This window comes from Danio rerio, chromosome 16 (genome assembly GCF_052040795.2).
Source record: "Danio rerio strain M-AB ecotype USA chromosome 16, GRCz13ab, whole genome shotgun sequence".
NCBI classification, from domain to species: domain Eukaryota; kingdom Metazoa; phylum Chordata; class Actinopteri; order Cypriniformes; family Danionidae; genus Danio; species Danio rerio.
Window position 1 is genome coordinate 28,265,350 of NC_141036.1, and position 23,665 is coordinate 28,289,014.

At 35.2% G+C, this 23,665-nt stretch overlaps 2 protein-coding genes and 1 long non-coding RNA gene across 14 annotated transcripts in view; 2 read left to right on the plus strand and 1 right to left on the minus strand.

Annotated features, from left to right (window-relative positions):
* The window catches only part of dtnbp1a (dystrobrevin binding protein 1a), a 31,053-nt gene extending 21,443 nt beyond the window's left edge, over window positions 1-9,610 (minus strand). For 6 of the 12 annotated variants that reach the window (XR_015510348.1, XR_015510349.1, XM_087285438.1 and 3 more), the window contains exons 1-7: window positions 9,243-9,610; window positions 8,581-8,634; window positions 7,762-7,809; window positions 7,575-7,635; window positions 7,360-7,492; window positions 1,439-1,571; window positions 453-475 (exon numbers count right to left, since the gene is read on the minus strand). Coding sequence is in view for 8 of the 12 variants with exons in the window: in XM_087285438.1 (XP_087141564.1) it covers window positions 453-475; window positions 1,439-1,571; window positions 7,360-7,492; window positions 7,575-7,635; window positions 7,762-7,809; window positions 8,581-8,634; window positions 9,243-9,298 (508 nt within the window). In the remaining 4 variants the exon portion in view is untranslated. 12 annotated transcript variants of the gene reach the window in all.
* On the plus strand, window positions 4,852-9,430 carry LOC147840294 (uncharacterized). The gene is made up of 2 exons (XR_015511436.1): window positions 4,852-8,103; window positions 8,254-9,430. It is a non-coding gene; the product is annotated as an uncharacterized LOC147840294 (long non-coding RNA).
* A 694-nt stretch (window positions 9,611-10,304) lies between the features above and the next one.
* Window positions 10,305-23,320, plus strand: mylipb (myosin regulatory light chain interacting protein b). Its single transcript, NM_001080022.2, is given in 7 exon segments — window positions 10,305-10,408; window positions 11,156-11,346; window positions 14,671-14,856; window positions 15,261-15,458; window positions 17,584-17,748; window positions 19,301-19,703; window positions 22,663-23,320. Coding segments are annotated over 7 exon segments (1,395 nt in total). The 5' UTR covers window positions 10,305-10,321; the 3' UTR covers window positions 22,828-23,320.
* The last annotated feature ends 345 nt before the right edge of the window (window positions 23,321-23,665 follow it).

Below are 23,665 nucleotides of genomic sequence, written 5' to 3' on the forward strand. Positions count from 1 at the left end.
TGCATTGTGTATGACATCGCATCGCTGAGTGATGCAGTCTCAGCATCATAAAGGCTGCATCCAGATACTATTGATTTTCTCTTGAATCGATTCTGCATCCAATTCCTTACAAATACTACTTGAACCCAAAATAATCGTTAATAAAATGAAAAAAGGTTTAAGAAAATTACAAGACTGTTCATTGAGTTATGTTACATTAATCTCTTGACATAAAAGCTAACTTAAATGACACACAAGCACTTCATAAGCATTTAAATGTAAAGTTAAAAATTTGCCTAGAGCGCCATTAACATTACCCGACGTTACCCAAGATTTGTGCGTTACATGATGTTACATGTTCTGCTGTTAAAAGCAAATCTCAGAATTGATTCAAAATCTATTTCTCAAACTATTTTACATCACAGCTCCAAATAAAAAAATACTAATTTACGTATATATATATATATTCTTACCTTTGCAGGACTCAAGTTCTTTCCTATTAAAAAAACATAAATGAAAGACATATTAATACATGGTCAACAACAATCTGACCAGATATCACATCAATTCTGCCTGGTTTAAAACCAACATGGATTCCCGAGATAAAGAGGCTGCTGCGTTTCTTTGGCGCTGACAACTTTTGCATCTGTGTGTTTGTACTAATGAATACCCACACGCTAAAGGAGAAGGCCACGGAGAGCTGAGCCCAGCTGCTTTCCAAGTCACTGGGCAAACCAGAGATGTATGATTCTGCTGCAGGCTCAAACAGAAAGCGCATACAGCATCAAAAGGACCACAGATGCCTTTATGATTACACAAAACACATACGTGCCTCCCTTCAGCTTATATGTTGGCTGTGCTTTTCACAGAGTCAAGGACATTCGGGTATTTACCTTGAATGTGCATGTGGTTATTCTGTGCAGATCTGCAAAACACACTGTGCGCAGTTTCATTGTAATGATGAACAATCTAAACAGCAGGTGTTATATTGCTTGTTTCACAGACTCTTATTGGATACTGGTGCTCTAATATGTTCTCAACATTACCAGAGTGATAAATAGTGTCGTAACTGCAAGCTTTGGCCTGTTCTTTCATTAAGTTAAAGGGGAAAACTCTTGATGGAAGGATCCTTCATGTTCTGCAGTTATTGTGAAGTGATCAAACTACCATGAAACGAAGCGAGTGGTGCATGTTCTGATCACAGCATGCCTTTAGAAGAGTCATCTCTGAATGAGCAAACACTCAAGGGGAATTGCCTGCCATGATTCGGGTCTTTGATGCTATGATAACAAAGCATTTATGCTGTGGTAGCTTGTGCCACCTAAATCCTATTCTGCCTTTCTTACAGATCACTCCCATAAAGGGTTTCTGACATACACAGGGCTGTTCATAAGACAGGAAACGGGATGAAAGAGAACAAACTTTGGCTAAAATACATTTATAAATATATTTGATTTACCTTTTCTTTTTCTTATAGTTCTCCAGCTGCAGGATCTGAAATTGCTTAAAGCGCTGATGTTCACACTGAGCACACAAATCCTCCAGATATACAAGACGACTCTCCATCTCCTCAAAGTCAGCTTCCAGATGAGCTGTGAGAAAATGGAAAGAGTAAAGAGGTTTATAACGTCTTAAAGAAAATTATATGTAAAGTATAAAATAATGCTAAAGCCTTCATGAATTTGTCCATCTTGTCAAATTGGGTCACTATAAGTGAATCATTTCTCCAGTGCTGATTTACAATGTAAGTTATGGTGGCATTTTGTCAGTTCCAATTAGGAAAATGCACTTCATCCGTATGAAATGAGCTCAAATGGGTAAATAGTGCATGAAAATCGACATATAACCACAATGTTTTGTTTATGTGTAAGCAGCAGAGATGTAGCACTACATAAAGCTTTATAACGCCACCATGTGGCAAAAATAAAAAGTGCATTTGGTTTTGAGGTGAAATTTTGGGAGAAGATAAGCATGGACAGTGGTGTAAAGTAGCAAATCACAAATACTCAAACTACTGTATTTGAGTAGTTTTTCTCAGGAATTGTAATTTACTAAATAGTTTTTTTAATAACTGTGGACTTTTACTATCCCTTGAGGACATTTTTAGTGCTGTACCACATCAAAAATACATTGTCCTTAGACGCTGGCTAGACATTAAATTTTAGTCACCTGACAACACAATCTAAATCTAACCCAATATTAACATCTTGTGACATTGTGTGCCTGCTGGACAATAACTAAATGCACTACAGAATGTTTTGTTTACACACATCTCAGCTTTTAACAGCGTAATACTCACTACTCTTGAGTACTTTTGACATGTCTACTTTTTACTCATACTTTGAGTAATATTTACAACAGATACTTTAACTCTACTTGCACTACATCTTTAGGCAAGTAATGGTACATTTACTTGAGTCTGACTGAGCTATCAACTTATCAAAAACCTGCTGTTAGAAACCTTGGGTTTCATTTCGATGGTGATCTGAAATTTAACAAACAAGTAAATTCAGTTGTTAAATCCAGTTTTACCATCTACGACTTGTGGCAAAAGTGAAGTCATTTCTCTTTTTTAATGACCTTGAGAAGGTGATCCATGCTTTTATTTTGGTAAGACTGGACTATTGCAATTCTCTATATGTGGGTATTAGTCAAAATGCCCTGAATATATTGCAATTAGTACAAAATGCAGCTGCGAGACTTCTGACAGGGACTCGCAAGTATAAGCACATATCCCCAGTTTTTTCCTCTCTGGGCTGGCTGCCTGTTAGGTCACGGATTGATTTTAAACTTATCATTTTTTATTTTTATTTTTAAATCCTTAAATGATCTGGCACCACCTTACTTATCGAACCTCCTACATGTGTATAATCCTGGTAGGACACTAAGGTCTCCTGATCAGTTTATTCTTTCTGCACCAAGGTCCCGATGTAAGCGAAGTGGGGATCGGGCTTTTGCTGTTATCGCACCAAAACTCTGAAACGGGCTTTCCCCCCACATCAGATATGCTCCAACTCTATCTGTTTTTAAAAAGCGTTTGAAACTCCATCTTTGTTCTTTAAAATTTGAGCCTTTTTAATGTTGAGGGGTTTACCTTATGTTTTAATTGTAATGTATGTGATGTAGGTTTTATTTTAATTTAGTATTGATTGTGTTCAGCACTTTGGGCAACGTTGTGTTGTAAAAAAATGTGCTATATAAATAAACTAATTAACTAACTACTTTTCAGTACTCTTTCCACCACTGAGCATATATAATACAAGACTTCATTGTACACATGTAATTGAATTTTAAATACCAAATTTATGTGAATAGGATTCAATTTAACACTTGAAAGATGACTGCTTGCATTTTTTATAACTAAAGCTAAACTTTAAATGTTTGTTTTTTATTTTTAATAAAAGTAATAATTTTAACAAACAAGGATGCAAAATGATTATGAAAAGGTTAGAGTAAAGCCATTTTAAGCTATGTTTAAAATTCCCATTTTAAATATATTATTTTCTTTTGAACTTTTCATTCATCAAAGAAACCAGAATTAATCATATATTTTTCAAAAGAAAAAAATAAACAGCACAAATGCTTGCGACTTTGATAAGAAGTTGAACGATGTGACTCTGATGCGAGTCTGAAGTAATGACTGCTGATTCAGCTTGCCATCAGATGACTAAAATATACAGATGAACTTCTCTTGGTTCTATATGTAGGGGTACAAAAATGGTTCTGTTTCAATCTTTAGGGTTTATACAGGTTTATTCAAGTCAAATTTAAGACTTTTTAAAACTCTTCTAAGACCATTATAAATTCAATTTTAGACTTAGAGTATACAGGGCTAAACACTAAGGATTTATTCTAATGGCCCAATTACGTCTGTAAATTGTTTTTGTATTAATGAAAGATTATGTAAAGGGATGTGTCCTTTAGTTTTCTTTTCCTGTTTAGGGTATTTCTTTTAAACATGTCTTACAGCTGTTTTTAATTGTATTTCTTTGCAATAAAAATCTTAAATATATAAAAAGTTGTAGAGTGTCAGTCCGATAGGGTAGATTTACCTGGACATGGGTAAATTAAGCTTTAAATTTATTTAGAATCTATAACACAATAGTTCAGTGAATTGAAAACTTTTTAAGGCCTAAAATTTTGCTTTTAAAATTTTAGACATTTTAAGACTTTTTAAGACTCCAGGGCACATTGATTTTTTCAGTCAAAAGATGAGTAATAACCCAGCAGGTACTCAACATCATAAGACATTAATATTAGGTTAGATATAGGTCATGACGTCAGGTGACCAAAATTCGGTTGATTTTAGGTTGTGTTGGAAAGTGACTAAAATTTAAAGACACACAACGTCAAGGTTCAACATGATTAGATGTTGATATTTGGTTGATTTTAGGATGGACATTGACATTGGCCAGATGTTGGGTTCTGACGTCAACCTGATTTTCATTTCCAAACAAAATCCAACGTCCCCATAACATTGGGGTGTGTTGGGGTACAACGTCAATATGACATCAGGTTGATGTCCTGTGCCTGCAGAGAAGGGCCTCTATATAGTTAATAGCATTAGATGCAACACATTTTTGTAACTCTAACTGAATTTGTGTACAGTCAAACCAATAAAGAACAAAAGAAACTTCTTAATAGCATTAGATGCAACACATTTTTGTAACTCTAATTGAATTTGTGTACAGTCAAACCAATAAAGAACAAAAGAAACTTCTTAAAAAATAATAATAATAAATTCCTAACTTTTCATGAGATGTGTATGCATGTGCTTTTTGCTAAAATCTAAATTATTTAATTAGCCCTAACAGCACAAATATATATTTTATCCAAAACACAACAAAAGAAAAAATACAACAACAGAAAGATCAGAATAAGCATTACTTCTTAATGGCTATTTTTTGTTTAGACAGTTTACACAATATACTTTGTGAAGGAGCCAAGTGTGAAGAAGACTGATGCCTGAAGTCAATAGGTGCAACGTTACCGAATGAACAACAGCTACTGACATCAGCAGATGGAGCACCACAGGAATCACTCTCATTACCGCCACATATCGCAGTTACACACTGTGAAGCATTGAGTGTGAAGCATTGTGCTCAGACAAATGCTCTACAAAGGCAGTCAAGGTGATCTTATTTCACTACTGTCACAGTAAAAGCTTCATTTCAGGCTACATGAGACACAGCAAGTACGCAATTTTAAAAGTATTATAAAGATAGTGGAAATGACTTGGACTACATTTCAGGTTTTCTGAATAAATGACATACTGTATGAAGAACAAATGAAAACTAAATAACACTTCAAAAAACAATGATCCATTAGATAATAGGACTAGGAATACCAGATATATGATATTATATGATAATATGATATTATCATGATATTCTGCCCCCAATGTCTGTGATTTATTGATCATAAGAAAAAGATCCACAATATGTAATGATATTTGTAAATGAAGGTAGGGGGTGGGGGATACATTAAAAGGTATTAGATGTATTTTTTATTAACAGCACATTTAAGAGAATCGCAACAAGTGCACGGCCGTCAAAAAAGCTTGAAAATGCTGATGTGCAGAGAGCGGTTTGTGACTAAAAAGGTCACATCTCTAAAGCAGTCAAAGCAGCAGCAGCCTCCCAATTTTATACAAATTATTTAGCCCTCCGTGTACTGTAGCCAAAACAGTAAAAGGCTAAAGTGCAAGACTGATGAATTAATTTACATATTTACACATTTGTGGTTTAATAAAAATCACAACATTTTGCCATTTCAATATTTTGTCCCACCCCTATTAGTCAATGTTAGTTAATGTATTTTCTAAAGTTAATGAACATAAAGGTGTTTATTGTTAGTTCATGTTAACTCACAGTGCACTAATACTAGTAAGGAGCACAACTTAAAATTTTAATAATCCATAAAAAATGCAGTACAAAATTGATCATACTTATTTCATGTTAGTAAATACATTAACAGTCATATGAAAACCAAGTTTTTTTTAGATGTTAGTATCAGTGTTTATAAGTTATAGTTTATAGTCTATAGTTTATAAGATATCAATAAGCTACTGTAAAAAACTATAGAATACACAAGACATGTCACTTGTATACTTTTGAATGGGGAAAAGTGTAATGGTCAATACGGCAAATGAAGCCCCGCCTACTATTACAGGAGCTAGTACGATATAAACTAGTACGATATAGACTGACGATTGTCCGGGGGAGAAGCTCGGATCAGGCGTGTACTTTTACGACACTTTATGTGGTCAACAAACACACTGGAATCTCTGCGATCTCTTGCTTTACAGACATAAGAAATATATCCACATAAAGCTTGAAATCTGTACTTTTAAATTAACCCACTACAATTTAAAACAAAAGCTTTCTGGTTTTGTAATCTGTATGAAACGAACACAAGGTAAAATCCGTCAAACGCACATCACATGATAGCAGCAGCTACTCAAACGCTGACAAACTTGTGAACCATGAGTCACTGTCATTTCTGGAGGAGACTTGCCGTTAAGACCAAGTTGTTAAATACTTTAAAACACCAGCGTGATTAGACAATGATTATTCAGAGGATGATAATGTCTAGAACGGCCATAAATGAGGTCGGTGTCGTGATCGCTTTCATTTTGAGTGCGCATGCGCGATGGCTCAGGCAACCTAAAAAAAATGTAGATTGTATTTGATTAAAACGTTTAGAAACAGAACTTATTAGACAGTTGTTGTTTCATTTTATTGGTGATTTCAAATATGTAATGTAACTGTAAGCTTGGCAAACAGAAAACAAAAAGCTATTGGCTGTTTTTTTTAAAAGGGGATGAGCTACACTATCCCACCCTCTCTTTGTGTTTTGGTTAAGATTACGTCAAACAACAATTAAATACATTTTTACAAACATGCTAATTTGCATTTTAAAACGTTTTAAGACGTACTAGTGTAAACAGCGCCTAAGTGTGTATTTTTCGCGAGCGGGTTTGCGACGGGGGCAAGGCGGAGGATCGGTGATACCGGCTCAGCATTGTGTTGTCTATTGGCCATCGCCGATGGACAATGGCTTTGTCTAATGACCCAAACCTAGTTTTATTATCTGCTCCACCTACACCACTTAAACCCAACCTACTTGCGGTTTAAGTCCCTCCCACTTGGAGGTTACCCAACCTACTTGCAGTGTAATCCCTTCCACTAGGAGGTCTCCAGGCTGCAGTGATATCTACTTGAATTCAAAAGACTTTAAATATCTAGTACAACTGACATGATATGAATAGCACACTATTCTGTAATACAATAACTATAAATATATCCCTGTATGAATAACTAATATTGGTCATTGATTATTATAATTCTTCTTTGTCATGACTGCTTGTGAACAGCTCACCGATACGTGAGGTGATGGTCTCCAGGTCTGAGAGGAAAGTCGGGATCTGCTGTAGTTGCTCCTGCAGCTCCAGCACAGCTCCCCGTCTCTTCTCCCAGTGTGCGCACAGCATCACAACCTCCCCGTCCACTGTCTGACAGAGAAATACACAAACACACAGGTTATAGTTACAGCACTACAAATGTTCGACTGTACTGATTCAGATGTAAACTTACTTCACCAGACTTAGCACTCTCTTTAGCCCGTTTATGAAGAGCCACCCACGTGTCTTCATATCTGGTGAAAAAAAAAGCATGTCATGATTACACTCATTGATATAATTTCTTAAAATATTTCTGTAACTAGTTTAATGACAGCGTGACACCACTGACATTTCACTAATAAAAAAGTAAAGTGACTTACCGACTGAGTAATTCTACTCCAGCAGAATATTGGGGAAGGTACTCATCTCTTCTGAAAAATGTTTGAGATCATAAAAATCAATTCAAATCATGAAATCATTAAAATCAATTTAAATGCTCAGATAAATGCCATGATAAATGCCATTATATGGTCAGACATGTTTAAAAAAAAAAAATGGAAACATAATAAAAATTTATTTTAAGCATCACAATGCTGCCCCAAATACTAACTAATTATCATTTTAAATCTTTATACTTTGCAACTATAAAGTTTGCCCATTTGTCTGCCAGAATTTTCTCATTTAAATATGGTACAGTTTTGCATGGGTGGCATGGTGGCGCAGTGAGTAGCAGAATAGCCTCACAGCAAGAAGGTCGCTGGATCAAGCCTCAGCTGGGTCAGTTGACATTTCTGTGTAAGGTTCGCATGTTATCCCCGTGTTCGTGTGGGTTTGCTCCGGTTTCCCCCACAGTCCAAAGACATGGGGTATAGGTAAATTGCATAGCTAAGTTGTCCATAGTGTATGTGTGTGAATGAGTGTGAATGGGGTGTTTCTCGGTGATGGGTTGCAGCTGGAAGGGCATCCGCTACGTAAAACATATGCTGCATAAGTTAGCGGTTTATAATGCTGTGGCGACCCGATGTTAATAAAAGGACTAAGCTGAAAATAAATGAATGAATGTAGTTTTGCATGATTACTTACAATTGTTAAGATGAAAACAGATGGAACACAAAGTAGACACTTCAGTACTGTCTGTACACACACACACACACACACACACACACATACACAGATACTTTTTTCATCTTGTACCTTACCTTTGTTTCTTCTTTACTTTAGCCTCCTTTGACTTGTCACTCAGAGTTTTGATTCTGAAAGGTTTTGAAACATAATTGTAAAATACTATGAAATTCCAAACAATATGAAATAACATTTTATTGTTCTGCATTTGATTACTTTCATATTTTTGGGGACTTTAATTGGAAACATATTTAACGTTATTGTGAGTTGAAAACTGTAATAAAAACAGCTAAATTCTCATTTCTCATCACAGCCCTCAACGTCTCGCCCATCACATGACAGTCAGCTGAAAGTTATTAGTTAAAAAAATCGCAGTTGTTAGCATTCGGCTAACTTTGCAAACTGAACATTTCGAATGTGTCCCTTCTCCCAAAAATATGTATAATTTAAATGTATGTATTTTCTCTTTTTTTATACCTAGCTGACTTTGTTTTTGTAGACATCTACAGAACAAACAACCACACTTTTTGCCATCAGTGAGATGATTAGCAGGCTAATTAGCTAGCATTCACTTCTTGGCTCTTCGCTGAAAAGTGAACACCGTTGTGATGAAGCCAAAGCAAAAGTTGTGTCAGTATGATGTAATACATATTCAGGTTTCAAATGCCACCTCATTTTGCTTAATCAATGTCTAATGTGACCCCGGAGATCATGAAAAGCTGGAAATAACGTTACATACCCTGATGTGAAGTCCTGCTGCACCGTTTGCAGCTTCTCTCTGAAATTCTCAAACATGTCCTTATACTGCTTTAATCCCTCCGCACAGGCTTGAAGGATGACATTTAGGTTAAATCTGTTGGTGTCTACAGTCTTTCAGCCATCCTTTGTCAGAGGACAATGTCCAAATGTCCTGTTGTGGGCTTTGCTTCGTCGGACAGTGTTTGCAAGATCAGTTAGCTCATTCACTCAGTCATTGTTTACCTCCTCAGTAATCAAAATGGATTTGGATCTAACGTTATATATAATTATTTTAACAAATGCTGAACTGTCAGATTGTTGTTCTAACGCCTACCCTTCCTCTACTGGTTAAACACACGCCCCCTAACTGAGAGTGAAAGTGACTGAAGGCTTGTTCAGCAATCCTCTGATTCGTTTTAGCGAGTCGGTTCATATGAATCGAATCGAAAAGCGTGCCCAAAAGAATGTTTATTTCAATGAAATTCGTCAAATTATGAAGTCAAATGAAAAATGATGCTAATGCAAAATTATTTAATCACAAAACTATTCTAATTTCAGCTACAAATCTGTTATAAACCATGTTTTTGATAAAATTGAACCATGTTTTCGGTGTGTTTGTACCTTTTGTATAACAACAATATTAGTACAAATAAACCAAGCAAACCATTGTTGAAATAGCTTAACCACACCCTGTTATTTTATTTTGTTTGTAATTTATTGTATATACTGATATTGTTTTGGTACAATGCACATGTTGTTTTTATTGTGATATCCTTCATATCCTATTTAAAATGAATTGCAATTTTTTGTTTGTGTGTGTATAACAATGTCTGTAAGCAACAAATGTAACTTGATTTAAGTATGGAATAAATTATTTGCGAATCAGTTCGACAGGATCATAAGGAGTCGGTTTAAAAGAACAATTCGCGAATCGGACATCGGATAACGGATAGGCGGAGTGAGAGCTGGGTTTCATAAACCTCCTCTCTCTGATTTTCCAATGGGGTGCGAGTCAGCCTCGTGAGCCACAGGTTCTTCTCTCTGCTGTCCCGGGACGAGTGTCAAACTGCTGCATTCAACATGTTATGCCACATAACTCGACCGGACTCGGTGGTCCTGGAGGTGGAAGTGGACCCAAAAGCAAACGGAGAGGACATTCTCAATAAGGTTAGTGTCGAGAACTCACACGTTTATCTTCAGAAAGTTATTTCATAATTTCTTTTTCATTGCATATGGAATAAGCCTCATTAACAGCATAAACGACAGCAAATGTAATGTAGTAAATGAAAGTTATTCTAGTTTAAAGCATAGAACACAAAAGTTGACTATTAAAATCACCCTTACAAAATTTTCATCATGATTTTATTAAACTAAAAGTGTAATAAATATGTTCTTTTTCTTTTGCTGCATTGATTTTCATTTGTAAATAATTACTTTTTTGTGGGTAAACTGTGCTTGGTGAAGCAAAACTATGTTGAGTTTGTGGCTACCGATACTTGGTAATTTGTGATTACTACAATAACCATTTTTTATTGATTATCTTTAGTAAAACTGTGGCTAATTTTTGCAAGGTTATAAATCAAGCAAAATCTTGCTTATTTTAAACATTTATATATTTTTGTACAATTTTCTTTAACATTTGGACTTTTTACTCACCATAAACAAATATTTGTAACAGCAATATTTACTAATTCTTTAAGCCTAATTACTTATCATCACATATCAGCCGATTACTTGGAAAGCAGGTGTTCTCTCATTACACATTAGCACTTCAAATGTTCCTCTTATGTAATATGTATTGTCTTCCTAAAGGAGGAGGGCTGCAAAGAGCCCAAGTCCCAGTACTTTTCAGATGAAAGCACACATAGTTATGCATGCCAAAAATACTTATTATATATCATTTTTAATGAACAGATATGCCAGAAAATGGGAATAATAGAGGTGGACTATTTTGGACTGCAGTTCACTGGCACAAAGGGAGAGTCTTTATGGATGAATCTGAGAAACCGGATTTGTCAAGAAGTAGACTGTGTGTCTCCCTGCAGACTGAGACTACGGGTCAAGTTCTTTGTTGAGCCACATCTAATCCTGCAGGAGCAAACCAGGTAAAGCAAGCTATATGAGCTACATCTTATTTTTCTATTAGTGAAAGAACAAACTGGATCTGAGGTTTCTCATTTTTGCTCATTTTGGAGAACTTGATTCACATGAAAAACAGTTCTGTTTTACGTTGTTTTTCTCGTGCGGCCAAACAGGAAGCAGCTTTTTAAAGTGACAGTGTGAGTCAAAAGTCTATATGCTCAGCAGTGCTGTTGTTTGTGTTCTTAGTTCTAACCCACATCTCTTTATGCATCTCACATAATGGTTTTCTTTTAGCTCTCTGACAGGGAGTTACCTGTGTACATGTTTGCTCTTGAAACTGTTCAGTTAGGGAGTGCCTCATTTAAGCCTGTTGAAGTCAAAATAATATCCCTCTGGAGGCCTTTCAAGGGATGTCTGTGTGAACATGCTCAGATGTGCACAAATGTACAGTAAAGTTGAAGGGAAGTAAGTGTGGGATGCTCTGGAATACAGTTGCGGTACAGTGTGTTCCCATCTGGATACTGGTGGAGCTGTTGGGTCATGTATGAAGAGGGCTGGTGGTGGGGGTGGGGAGGTGTTAGTACGTCTGATTCGGAGTTGAAACGTGCTGTAACGTGAGTCCACCTCTTACATAATCTTATACAATGGCGGGACAAGATCCTGCTCCCGCTCTGTCAGCCTTTGTTTTTCTTTTCCAGCCTTTAAATCCAGGATTATTGTGCCAGCAGATTCCTTATTATAGTGAAGGCTGTGTGTTCAATTATTTTTTATATGTAGTTACTTACTAGTTAATAGATTACTTGGGGTTTTTGTGATGCAGTGTCAATGGTTTTATCGGAAAAGGTTTGATGCATGCAATTGCATGCTTTACATATTTGTTATACAGTTTCTTTCCTCTATTCACATGTGCAAGTGATTTACATCAAGTCATGGAAATATGTGTCAGAAGTCACAAGTCTGCTCCTGTTACTGAAGTTCTCTGGGTTTATGCCACTGAGTAATGAAAATCTTTTTAGATAATATCAGCATGCTGACAGTGCATGAATTTTCTGCAAGAGACAGCACTGTATTAGTTTTTTGTTTTATGTCTATTTTTACAAAAATAAAAATTCTTTCACCCTTTATGTGCACTTTACTTGTATAAAACCTGTTTAACTTTCTGTCTTCAGTTGAACACAAAAGGAGATTTTCTGATGAAAGCTGGAAACCTGTTAGTGAAAAAACTGACTTTCCTACTGTAGAAGTCAGTGTTTACAGGTTTAAAGCTTTCTTCAAAATATCTTTATTTGAACTCATAAAGGTTTGAAACCACACGAGTGTACGAAATAAGAGTACATTTTCATTTTTTGGGTGAACTATCCATTTAATTTAGCTTAAGTGCAGTAAATGTTCTTTTGAAATATTCATAATGATATAAAACCATAAATCTGTTTCCTTTATAAATGCAAAAACATGCCTGAAATAAAATAGTAGGGCTGGGCGATTTAACCTAAAATCAAAATCTGGATTAATTGAACATTTCAACTCGATTTCGATTAATGAATGTTTATTGATTTATGTATTTTATTGTTTTGCCTTTAAAGTTCACTGACAGGTTTTGTACAGTAAATATGCTGACATATTACAAGTGAGAGATTGTTGAATAAAAGGCGCATTATTTGATTTTAAAATAACTGAAGGAAACACACACTATCTACTATATATGGTAATTTGTTGAACATTAACACTAAACAATTGAAATTAAAACAGAAATTTTCTAAAACCAACAGTCACCTTTTTCTTATAAAAAAGTGAAAATGAATTGCCTGCTCTTTTGGAAACAAAATTTATTATTATGTTGTTATTTTATTAATTATTACGTTATTATTACATTTTTCCTATTAAAAGCAGAACATAAGCAGTATCTTTAATCTAAATCTAAATAAAACAGCTCTGACATATCTTGTAAATAGTTTTTTAAAAATAGTAAAAATTTCTTGCATCTTCTATAAACAAATATTTTAATGTAAATAATCATTTTAATATAATGGATAATATGCCGTCTCAATGTAATAGATAATATGCAGCATCTCCGGCGCTGCTGCCAATCATCGTCATTGTAGTGCAAAGCAAGGCTTAAGAATGGGTCCATCGTCCTACCTGACCAGAGATCAGATGTGGCTGCCAAGTGGCCACAAAAGAATAAATCAGCCACAGCCTTTAACAGAGTGAAATCATGTGACACAAAGAGAAAGTAATTGAAAAAATCATCCTTGGAAAATTAGATCGGTTATAGATTCTGAAAGTCGATTTCGATTTCTTTTCGATTAATCACCCAGCCCTATAAAATAGGCACTTTTAAAATTATATTCAAAAAGAGATTCATTTACAAAAAAAGAATCTGTTATTCAGAAGCTGGAGGGCATGCTAGAATAGTTTTTAAGCAAAGATTTTGCCTTAGAAACTCACCTGTCAAATATGATATAGTAGGCTTTATCGAGTTATGAAGTGAGGTTATGAAAGTTTTATTTTTTTAGTGCAATAAAGTTTAAACTAATATTTCAGTCAGAAGCTAAAGCTTGGTTTATGATTAAGCAGGGTTGCACAATATTGGAAAAATTTTACAGTGATTTTTTTAAAATTTAACAATGGATATATATATATATATATATATATATATATATATATATATATATATATATATATATATATATATATATATATATATATATATATATATATTTAATATCTCTATTTGGAAAGAACTTATAATGTTAGATCGATTGGGATGATTCTGCAGTGGGAGTGCATCTCCATAAAATCTAATAAACAATCTATTTATGTATTTTCATGCATAACAATCTTTAAATACAATCAATATACAAAAGAAACAATTGAAATACAGTGTTTTATCATTTCACGAGTCTAACAGTATTCAAGTATAGTAACTGAATGATACAAATAAAAAAATTCAATAAAGAAATCATAGTTAAGATCACAAATGGTACAATTTCTTATACCTGAATGCTTTTAAAATCACTATACAATCACAGGCCTCAAAAACACGTGCAAATGATAAATTATAACACAAGCTCAAAATTGCATATATCTGCTGCGATGTGTCTATTGCAAATGATCACATTGCCAAACTGATGCTGAAACAACATATTTACCAACCCTATAATTAAGTCCACATTTATGGGGATTCATCCAAACTGAACTATTTTTTTTCATACATTAATTATTAATCATATGAAAAGGCTTTTAGGGAAATATCGATGTCTTGTTCTTTATTAAATGTACTTCAGTGTTCTGTTGCGAAATATGAATGTATTCAATGTTCCCATTTGTTTTCTGTTGCTCTGCAGACATTTGTTTCTGATGCATGTGAAGGAGGAGATTATCAAAGGAAGTTTGCGATTGGACGCAGAGCAGGCGATTGAGCTCTGCGCTCTACTGGCTCAGGCAGAGTTTGGAGATTACAAGCAAAACACAGCCAAATACTGCTACTCCCAGATCTACGGTCAAGACCCCAGCCATGACACCATCAACACGTAAGGGCACTGAGAAGTGTATGGTCAGAGTAGCAATGCTGCTGTGTCTGAAATCACATATTTTACCTACTTTGAAATAAGTAATTACCTGCTATGATATGTAATTACATAGTGTGCTATGGATGCAATTCGGGATGTCATACATTTGCTATCTACAGTGACCTAGCATCAGTTGCGTCACTGTCATTCATAAACCCTTTCCTGTGGCCTCATGGGGCAGTAAAGTAAATAGGAAAGTCAAATAGGAAGGTCTTCCTGGTATTTTTCCTACTCTTTTACAAATACTATGAAAATGAAATAGAGAAGTATTTCGGACCAAGCCAGTTTCTTCTAAATGCAGCTTAAAGAAACAGGAAGTCTGTGGTCATCACGGTTGTCATATGTGTTTTTGTGTGTTTTTATAGCATTTCCTTAAAGCACAAGTCATTGGAGGGTGTCAGTCAGGCCTCTGCAGAGTATCAAGCCCTGCAGCTAGTTTCCTCCCTTACCTACTATGGCGTTGAATGGCACTTCGCACGTGACTCTGAGGGACAGGAACTGCTTATCGGTGTTGGACAAGAAGGCCTGTTTGTCTGCAAAAGCGATTTCACACCTATTGAAAGGTACATATATGGAGTGACTTAGAGAATTTAAATTTTTCTATACTAGGGGTTGGTGAAATGACCAACACCTATCTTTAGAGTTTATGAAAAAATAATGACACAGCAGGTTTATTAAGCTTCTGCCACTTTATGAACGAACGCACAGATCCAGTATACTGGTACACATTTGGTTTACGTAAAGGGGTGGTTCAGAGTGTATTTTTAAGGCTTGGTTGTGTTTATAAGATGCAAAGCAATGTGTGCTCATGCTTCATTTGTAAAAAATCATGTTTTTTGTGTTTTGGGGCTGCGGCGTGATGCGGCCCAACCCAGCGTGGCTGTTCAGACTCACACTAACACAAGGAGTCATGGACTTTTAAAGACAGCAGTAAATAACTGAGCAACTATTTGAACTGTTCAACTGTTTGTAAAATATAAATTAACATTTATTTTATATCTTTTTTATTCACAAACTCTGCAGCTTTTGTCACTGCAATGTATATTTCTGGGCTTCTGGAAAAACATTTCCTGAGCCTCTTGGTATGGAAAGTCAAAAATGTCTGGCCCATTTATTGAGACATTTATTAAACATGTCTCTTATAAAAATTTAGGTGTGAACATGTCATGGCCAGAAGCAGCTTTACAGAAAATAATTCATCCATTCATTTTACTTCAGCTTAGTGCCTTATTTATCAGGGGTCACCAAAGCAGAATAAAATTTGGATATTGGATACAAGATAATGCAATTTGGGAACATTGCAAATGATGAAAGATGAAAATTAGTTAAAATGCACATCTATAAATCAAATACTTGTTTACTAAAAGGAAATAGGCCTATAAACTACTTCTTACAGCAATGAGTGTATTACAAGAAGTTATATTATTACATATTTATGTTAAAAATACGTTTTATCTAATAATTCCACCCAGCTTTTTAGTGAATTTGTAATATTGTCAAAAACACAGAACTTTCAGTTGTTATATGTAAAAAAGGCCTAAATACATGCAGGACCATTCCAATATTTAGCTTGTTTCCAACTATTGACAGCAGATCTCTCAATGAGAGAGAGAGGGGGGATTTGCACTCGCAATATTTTTACTGCTCTATTTATTTACCCTATCAAATTTAATGTTTAGACCATTACTGCCTCTTGCAATCTGTTCACTTGCTCAATTACTCTCGTCGCCAGTATTTTCGGGTATTTTAATTCATTTTGGGGGATCACAGAGCCGGAGTGACTTTGCGGAAGACACGTAGAGCTTCAGGGAGAGGTCATAACTAGACACAAGATAGTGGAGATAGGTCCGCTCGCATCACAGCATAGGATGTTCGCAACGTATGTGAAGAGCGGGGAGGGATGCGGAACATATTTGAGAACCGGGCAGGAGAAACACAATTTCCTGGAGATTATCATTCGTTTGCAGGCATCCGGGAGTCTCTATGCATTTGCTGGAGACTTCCGGAACTTTCGAGAGACTTGGGATGTCTGCATCTGTATATATTTTATCTGCTGAGACATGAGCACAAAACAAAAATGACATGCTGTTGTGTAAATAAAATATTACATATGGCTATCTAGCTTATTAAAAAAAGGGTCCCACTTTATGTTAAGTGGCCTTAACTAATATGTACTTACATATGAATTAATCGTTTGTTACAATGTACTTGTTGTGTAAATACATGTATTTACTGTTTACTTATACTTGATTAAATACATGTATGTAATTACATCTGTAATTAACTTTTGTAATTACATTTGTAAATACACTGTTGACCATCCCTTACACCTTAACCCACCCTTAAACCTAACCATACCACCAAACCTGTCCATAACTCTACCTCTATCCCAACACAAAAGCACCACAAGTGTTCTCAAATACATTATAAACACAGTAAGTACATTGTATTTTATTTTTCTGATGTAAGTACATAGTAGTTAAGGACACTTAATATAAAGTGGGACCAAAAAAACGTAGTGATCTGGCACTATATAGATAAAACAATTAATGTGACTTCAAGGAGGGCGGGCACAGCCGTTGGGAGGGCACTGCAGCGCACCCCATCGCACATATATCATCATATTGCTCAACCCTATTACTATAATGTTTTATAATTAATAAATGTGTTTTTATTTTATTCTTTTAGACTCATGTACCCAGTTATTCAGATGGCCACTCAGTCTGGAAGGAATGTGTATGTGACCATCACGAAGGACAATGGGGACAGCGTCGTTCTCCTTTTTAAGTTCGTCAGTCCTAGTGCTGCCAATGGACTATACCGCGCTATCACAGAGATCCACGCCTTCTACAGGTGAAAACTGTTATGAATCTGTCAGACTTATTTGAGTATAGGATATTAAAAGACAACAATATTTAGGGATTGTTAACATTCAAACAGAGTTGTTGAAGTTTTGAATTTGACATTTCACTTTAGTTTTTGCTGATTTCTACTTTGCTGACTTTATTTTATTTACTTTAATTCATTTTATATTTTAGCATTAAGCATTTTTGTTATATGCAAAGAATCCATGAAAATGGAAATACTAATGTTATAATATATAAGAATTTATTTATTTGAATTTTGCTACACTATAATTATCGAAATTGAATTTAATAGAATTGTGCACAATATTGCTGGAATATCAAGCCAATTCTACGTGTGTTTAATAAAAAGGTCAGGAGAGGATTTTGTTCAATGTAAATGTATTAGTTATTTATTAGAGACAACTGAATAATTCGATAACACAGCTCTGGGTCACTGCAATGCAATACAAGAATTATATTCAGGAGCAACAGGCGCCGCAGTGGCGCAGTAGGTAGTGCTGTCGCCTCACAGCAAGAAGGTTGCAGGGTCGCTGTTTCGAGCCTCAGCTGGGTCAGTTGGCGTTTCTGTGTGAAGTTTGCATGTTCTCCCTGCGTTCACGTGGTCTGGTTTCCCCTAGAGTCCAAAGACATGCGTTACAGGTGAATTGGGTAGGCTAAATTGTGTGTGTGGATGTTTCCAGAGTTGGGTTGCGGCTGGAAGGGCATCCGCTACGTAAAAAAAACGTGCTGTATAAGTTGGTGGTTTATTCCGCTGTGGCGACCTCGGATTAAAAAAGGGACTAAGCCAAAAAGAAAATGAATGAATGAAAGGTTTGCAACAATTCTACATTTCCCAGACTCCAGTATATATACACAACTGATATTAAAAGGTGGAGTGTTGGTGGAATTTGTCACTTGTCAATCATCCTGCAGTCCTGTGGTACCTGCACCCAAACATACTTCCTCTTTTCTACAAATTCTCTGTAGAACATTAAAAGCATACAACTGCTCAACTGCACATATTCTGTGGTCAGCTTCAGCACATCTTTTCTTCAACAAGAAAGCTAAGAAAGAAGTAAAGTTATTTTCATACATCGATGTCTATCCAGCCAGCGGCAGGAAACTTCTACTTCTGCAAAAGTGCTTCATTAGTATGCAGACTGTATCATACTCAGAAAATAAGTTTGGTTACTACTATATCACTAGGCAAAACATATTTCTAATAAAGGATAAAAGATACAACAACATCGAAAAAATGCATTCCTTTTTTTTCAACAATATATTTATTCTAGTTTATTGTTTGTTTCTCCAGCAGAAATGTTTGTTTCTCAGTGAGGGTTAGGGTTTTTGTTGACAATCATACAATTATTGATTGTGCCTCCTAAAGTAACATAAATTCAAATAATGCAAAAGGTAGAAGTTGCTCTAGGTTATTTCTATTCGTATATCATTATGGCCTCCATTAGTGATAAATTCATACATTACAAACATACATGCATGCATCATCATCACAATACGTACAACAAATACAATTTAAAAACCCTATTTTCTCTCCTCAGGTGTGACACTGTAATGAGCACAGTGAAGATGCAGTATAGCCGTGACTTTAAGGGTCACCTGGCCTCCCTCTTCCTCAACGAAAGCATTGACCTCGGTAAAAGGTACATCTTTGACATTCAGCGCACATCTAAAGAAGTGTATGACCGTACCCGACGAGCCCTGTTCAATGCGGGCGTGAGTGTGAATGGACGTGGGATCAGTCGTTCTCCGCTGAGAAAGACTAAAGTGGACCGGGAGGAGCGGATGTGTGTCGACTGCAGAGAAACTCACGTTCTGAAGGAGAAGCTGCAGAGGCTACAGGAGGCCCTGACCTGCGCTCTGTGCTGCGAACAGGAGATCAGTGCCGCTTTCTGTCCATGTGGACACATGTTCTGCTGCTATAACTGTGCCAGCCAACTGCAGGTGAATGTTGCATTGTTACTTTATTATTAGTGCTGCTAAAATGAATATATTAGCCATTAAAAATAGTGTAATTTTAATAATTTTGTTAGGTGTAATTCTGTACATTTTGGCTGTGTTACAGTTTTACCCAATTGCTTTGGCACATTTTTCGAAACAGTCTTAACATTCTCTCAATTGTGAGTGCAAATGTCAAAATGTTTTGCTGGAAGTTCAGAATTGTATTGCATGTTTACAAAATATATTTACTCCGCTAAATCGTTTAATTCATGCATCAAAACCTAGTTATCATGTGAGTAATTTGACTAATGCCACCAATACATATGTGTCATTGTGTGAGCCACACTGCTCAAAATGATTAGCTGTTTTTTCACCATGACAGTCAACCATAAACATTAAGGTTTTAAAAATCTGATATTTGTTGAGAAGACTGAATAATGCATAGAAAAAATGGACATTTGTATTTATACAGTACATTTATTTTTGTACGAATTGATTACATTTAGAGAGCAATCCTGCTTTTCCAATTACTATATTGTATATATCATATTTCTTATGTTACCACAAATACACAAAAATACTACAAAATAGCATCCAGGAAAACATGAATTCCTGGTGGACATCCTGTCACTTGTTTGGCCTTGCTTGAGATTACACATCTTCACAAGTTTTTTGCTGCTGTTCAGGATTGTGGAACCTCAATTCTCAAAAATGGTAGTGATATCAGATGCAAAACCTCTAAGTGCTGTCTGATATTACTATAAAAAATGATAATTATTCTCAGCCTCTTTTGTTTATGTTGTTATTTCACTTTGAAGACCATGAAAAGAACTTATTCTGTGCCATTCATGAACCTGTACACACGAGCCTGATTTAAATGCCCATTTTAAAAGAAAATATTGAGGTTTTTGCATCTAAACTCATCATATTTATATGACTTTTTTTTTTATATTTCCCAATAGATGTTTTACAGAGCAGGGAAATTTTCACAGTATGTCTGATAATGTTTTTTCTTCTGGAAGAAGTCTTATTTATTTTATTTTGGCTTGAATAAAAGCAGTTTTTAATTTTTTAAATTTGTCCAAACGACAGACAATTGTACTTAGTGTTTGCTCACATATGACAAAGCATTTGCAGTTTGATTGAATAAAAAAAGGTACCACTGTGATGTGAATAATAAGCTAATTTAGGTAAGCAATCTAAACTTATTGTTTTTGAGAATAAAAAAAAATCAATCAGGAATTGAGCCAAGGCAATTAAGAAAAGTATATCTTCTTTTTCATATTATGTTATCATTGATTACCTGATATATATATATATATATATATATATATATATATATATATATACACAGTTGAAGTCAGAAATATTAACCCCCCTGAATTATTGGCGCCCCTGTTTATTTTTTTCTCTAATTTCTGTTTAATGAAGGGGAGATTGTTTCAGCACATTTCAAAACATAATAGTTTTAAAAACCTATTTCTAATAACTGATTTATTTTATCTTTGTCATGATGACAATAAATAATATTTTACTTAATATTTCCGAGACATTTCTCTACAGCTTAAAGTGACATTTAAAGGCTTAACTAGGTTAATAAAGTGAACTAGGCAGCTTAGGGTAATTAGGCAAGTTATTCTATAATGATGGTTTGTTCTGTACACTATTTAAAAAAAATAACTTAAAGGGGCTAATAATTTTGTCCCAAAAATGTTTTTTGAAACATTAAAAACTGTTTTTATTCTAACCGAAATAAAACAAATAAGACTTTCTCGAGAGGAAAAAATATGATCAGACTTACTGTGAAAATGTCCTTGCTCTGTTAAGTGAAGTTTCATAAACTAATTTCGAGAGGAGCATGTGATATGATTGTGCACCGCTGGCCACTCATCCGTAATCAGTAATAATCCAATCAGAATGATCCTAGCTTAATATAAATGGATCACTTTCTCCTTATTGCACTATCTTCGTTTTGGAAGAATCCCCCCTTCCACCCCATCTCCTCCTTTTTTCTCCCCTTTTAAAGGGGGAGCGATCGAGACCTACCTGATCTCGGTTCTCCTGATATGCTTCTAGACCGGGCGGGAGCCCTGGGCTCAAATATCTCCGAGCTCAGGGTTCTCTCCCGGGACAGCATGCCAAACCTGCTATAAGTGAAAAGCATATCTTAGTGGGAACTCTTGAAACATCATTTGGGAAATATTTAAAAAAGAAAAAAATATCAAAAGGGGGCTAATAATTAAATAATTGTGTATATGTTATTATTATTATTATTTTATTTTTATTTTTTTTGCAGAAAGCAACAGTTGGTCAAAATACCAATTGTTTACATTTTTCTGACTGTAAATTGGAATCTAAATATTTTTCTTAAGTCTTCTGGGTGTCTGAAAATGTATTTAAATATCTGAAACTTTTAACTTTTAAATTTACAAGAAATGTCATCACACTATTTACATATATACACTGTTAACATGGTTGTAAAACATTTGGATTTTTTTTCTTTTAAAAAGAAAGAATATTTACTTACATTTTACACACACACATACATTATGTGCTAACATAATCACTATTATGAATTTAGATAAGCATTCAGCATTCATGAAAAAACACAAATTTTAAATCGACCAGTTAGGTTAATGATTAAGAGAACTTACACTATTAGGTTTACATAACCGCAGGTTACCCTCCTAACATACTTCTCGACATGTGCCATCAGCCATTAGTGGCTGTTCAGGCTGAAGATCTTGATAATGAGACAATGTCATTACACAGCAGTTCTGTGACCTTTTGACTTTCACCCTTCGACATCACAAAAGTGTTACATCAGTTCAGTGATGTGTGTAGCTGGCGCAGTGCCAAACTGCATCAACAAGAACACAAAATTAGCATAAAAAGATGTTAATAAAATAAATATGTTTGTGTCAAAATGAATGATATTATGTACTCTTTCCTCTCAAATCAGTGCTGCCCGGTGTGCCGTTCAGAAGTGGATCGTGTTCAACATGTCTATCTACCTACCTGCGCCAGTCTACTAGGCCTGGCAGAGGCAAAAACCACCAACAGTGTGCTCAGAAGGACTGGCATCTCAGAGGATTGTGCCAATAAAGAAAATGCCCGTCAGATGTAGAATGGATAACATCTGCTCATCGCACATGACCAGACTGTTTTAAAATGTCATCAAATATTCAGTGAGGCCGGTTATCTGCAAATACCTCCAAAAACAATGACTACTGCTACTTCATAGTGTTTTTAACAGTATTAACAGGCGTAAGAGGCGATCAACACTTTTACACTGGAGTTCACTCATAGGAGCAAGTATTATGCGTGGTACAGCAATATTTCATATGATTGTTAACTATATGCAAAGGGTTTATTTTCAGGTTAACACTCCATATCAACTGTTTTTTAGGGGTTTAAACGTTTTATGTGGTTCTGTGTATGCAGTTTTATCTTGGAAATGTTTCAAACAGTCACTTTTGTAAAATGTACTTGGTGCTACTGCAGTTTTCAAAAAATTCTAATTTAAGCACACGAAGGTTCAAGTAACAGAATTGTATCCTCTTTTATATTGACGTATTTCACCCATATTTTGGAATGAAATAAATAGCGTTTGCACACCATTTAATATTTGTTTTCGTATCATTAAATGGCCACATTTTCCATCTTTCCAAGGGCTCTTTTGGCAATATTAAGATGAAGTAGGCAGTATTGCCTTATCGATTCTATGGACCTTGCTGTACAGTATCCCAGTTATGCATTGTACAGTTCAGTGTCCCAGTAAAACTGCACATTCTGCACGTGTCTATAATGTATGTGAACTGCTGATATGATTTACCGTAGGTTACTGATATGATTGTTGATGGAATGTGTAGCCAATTTCCAGCATGTTCAATAAAAAGGTCTGGTAAGGATTTTCTTCAATGCCAAAAATATTAGTAGTTTATTAATGAATAATTAAAAACAGA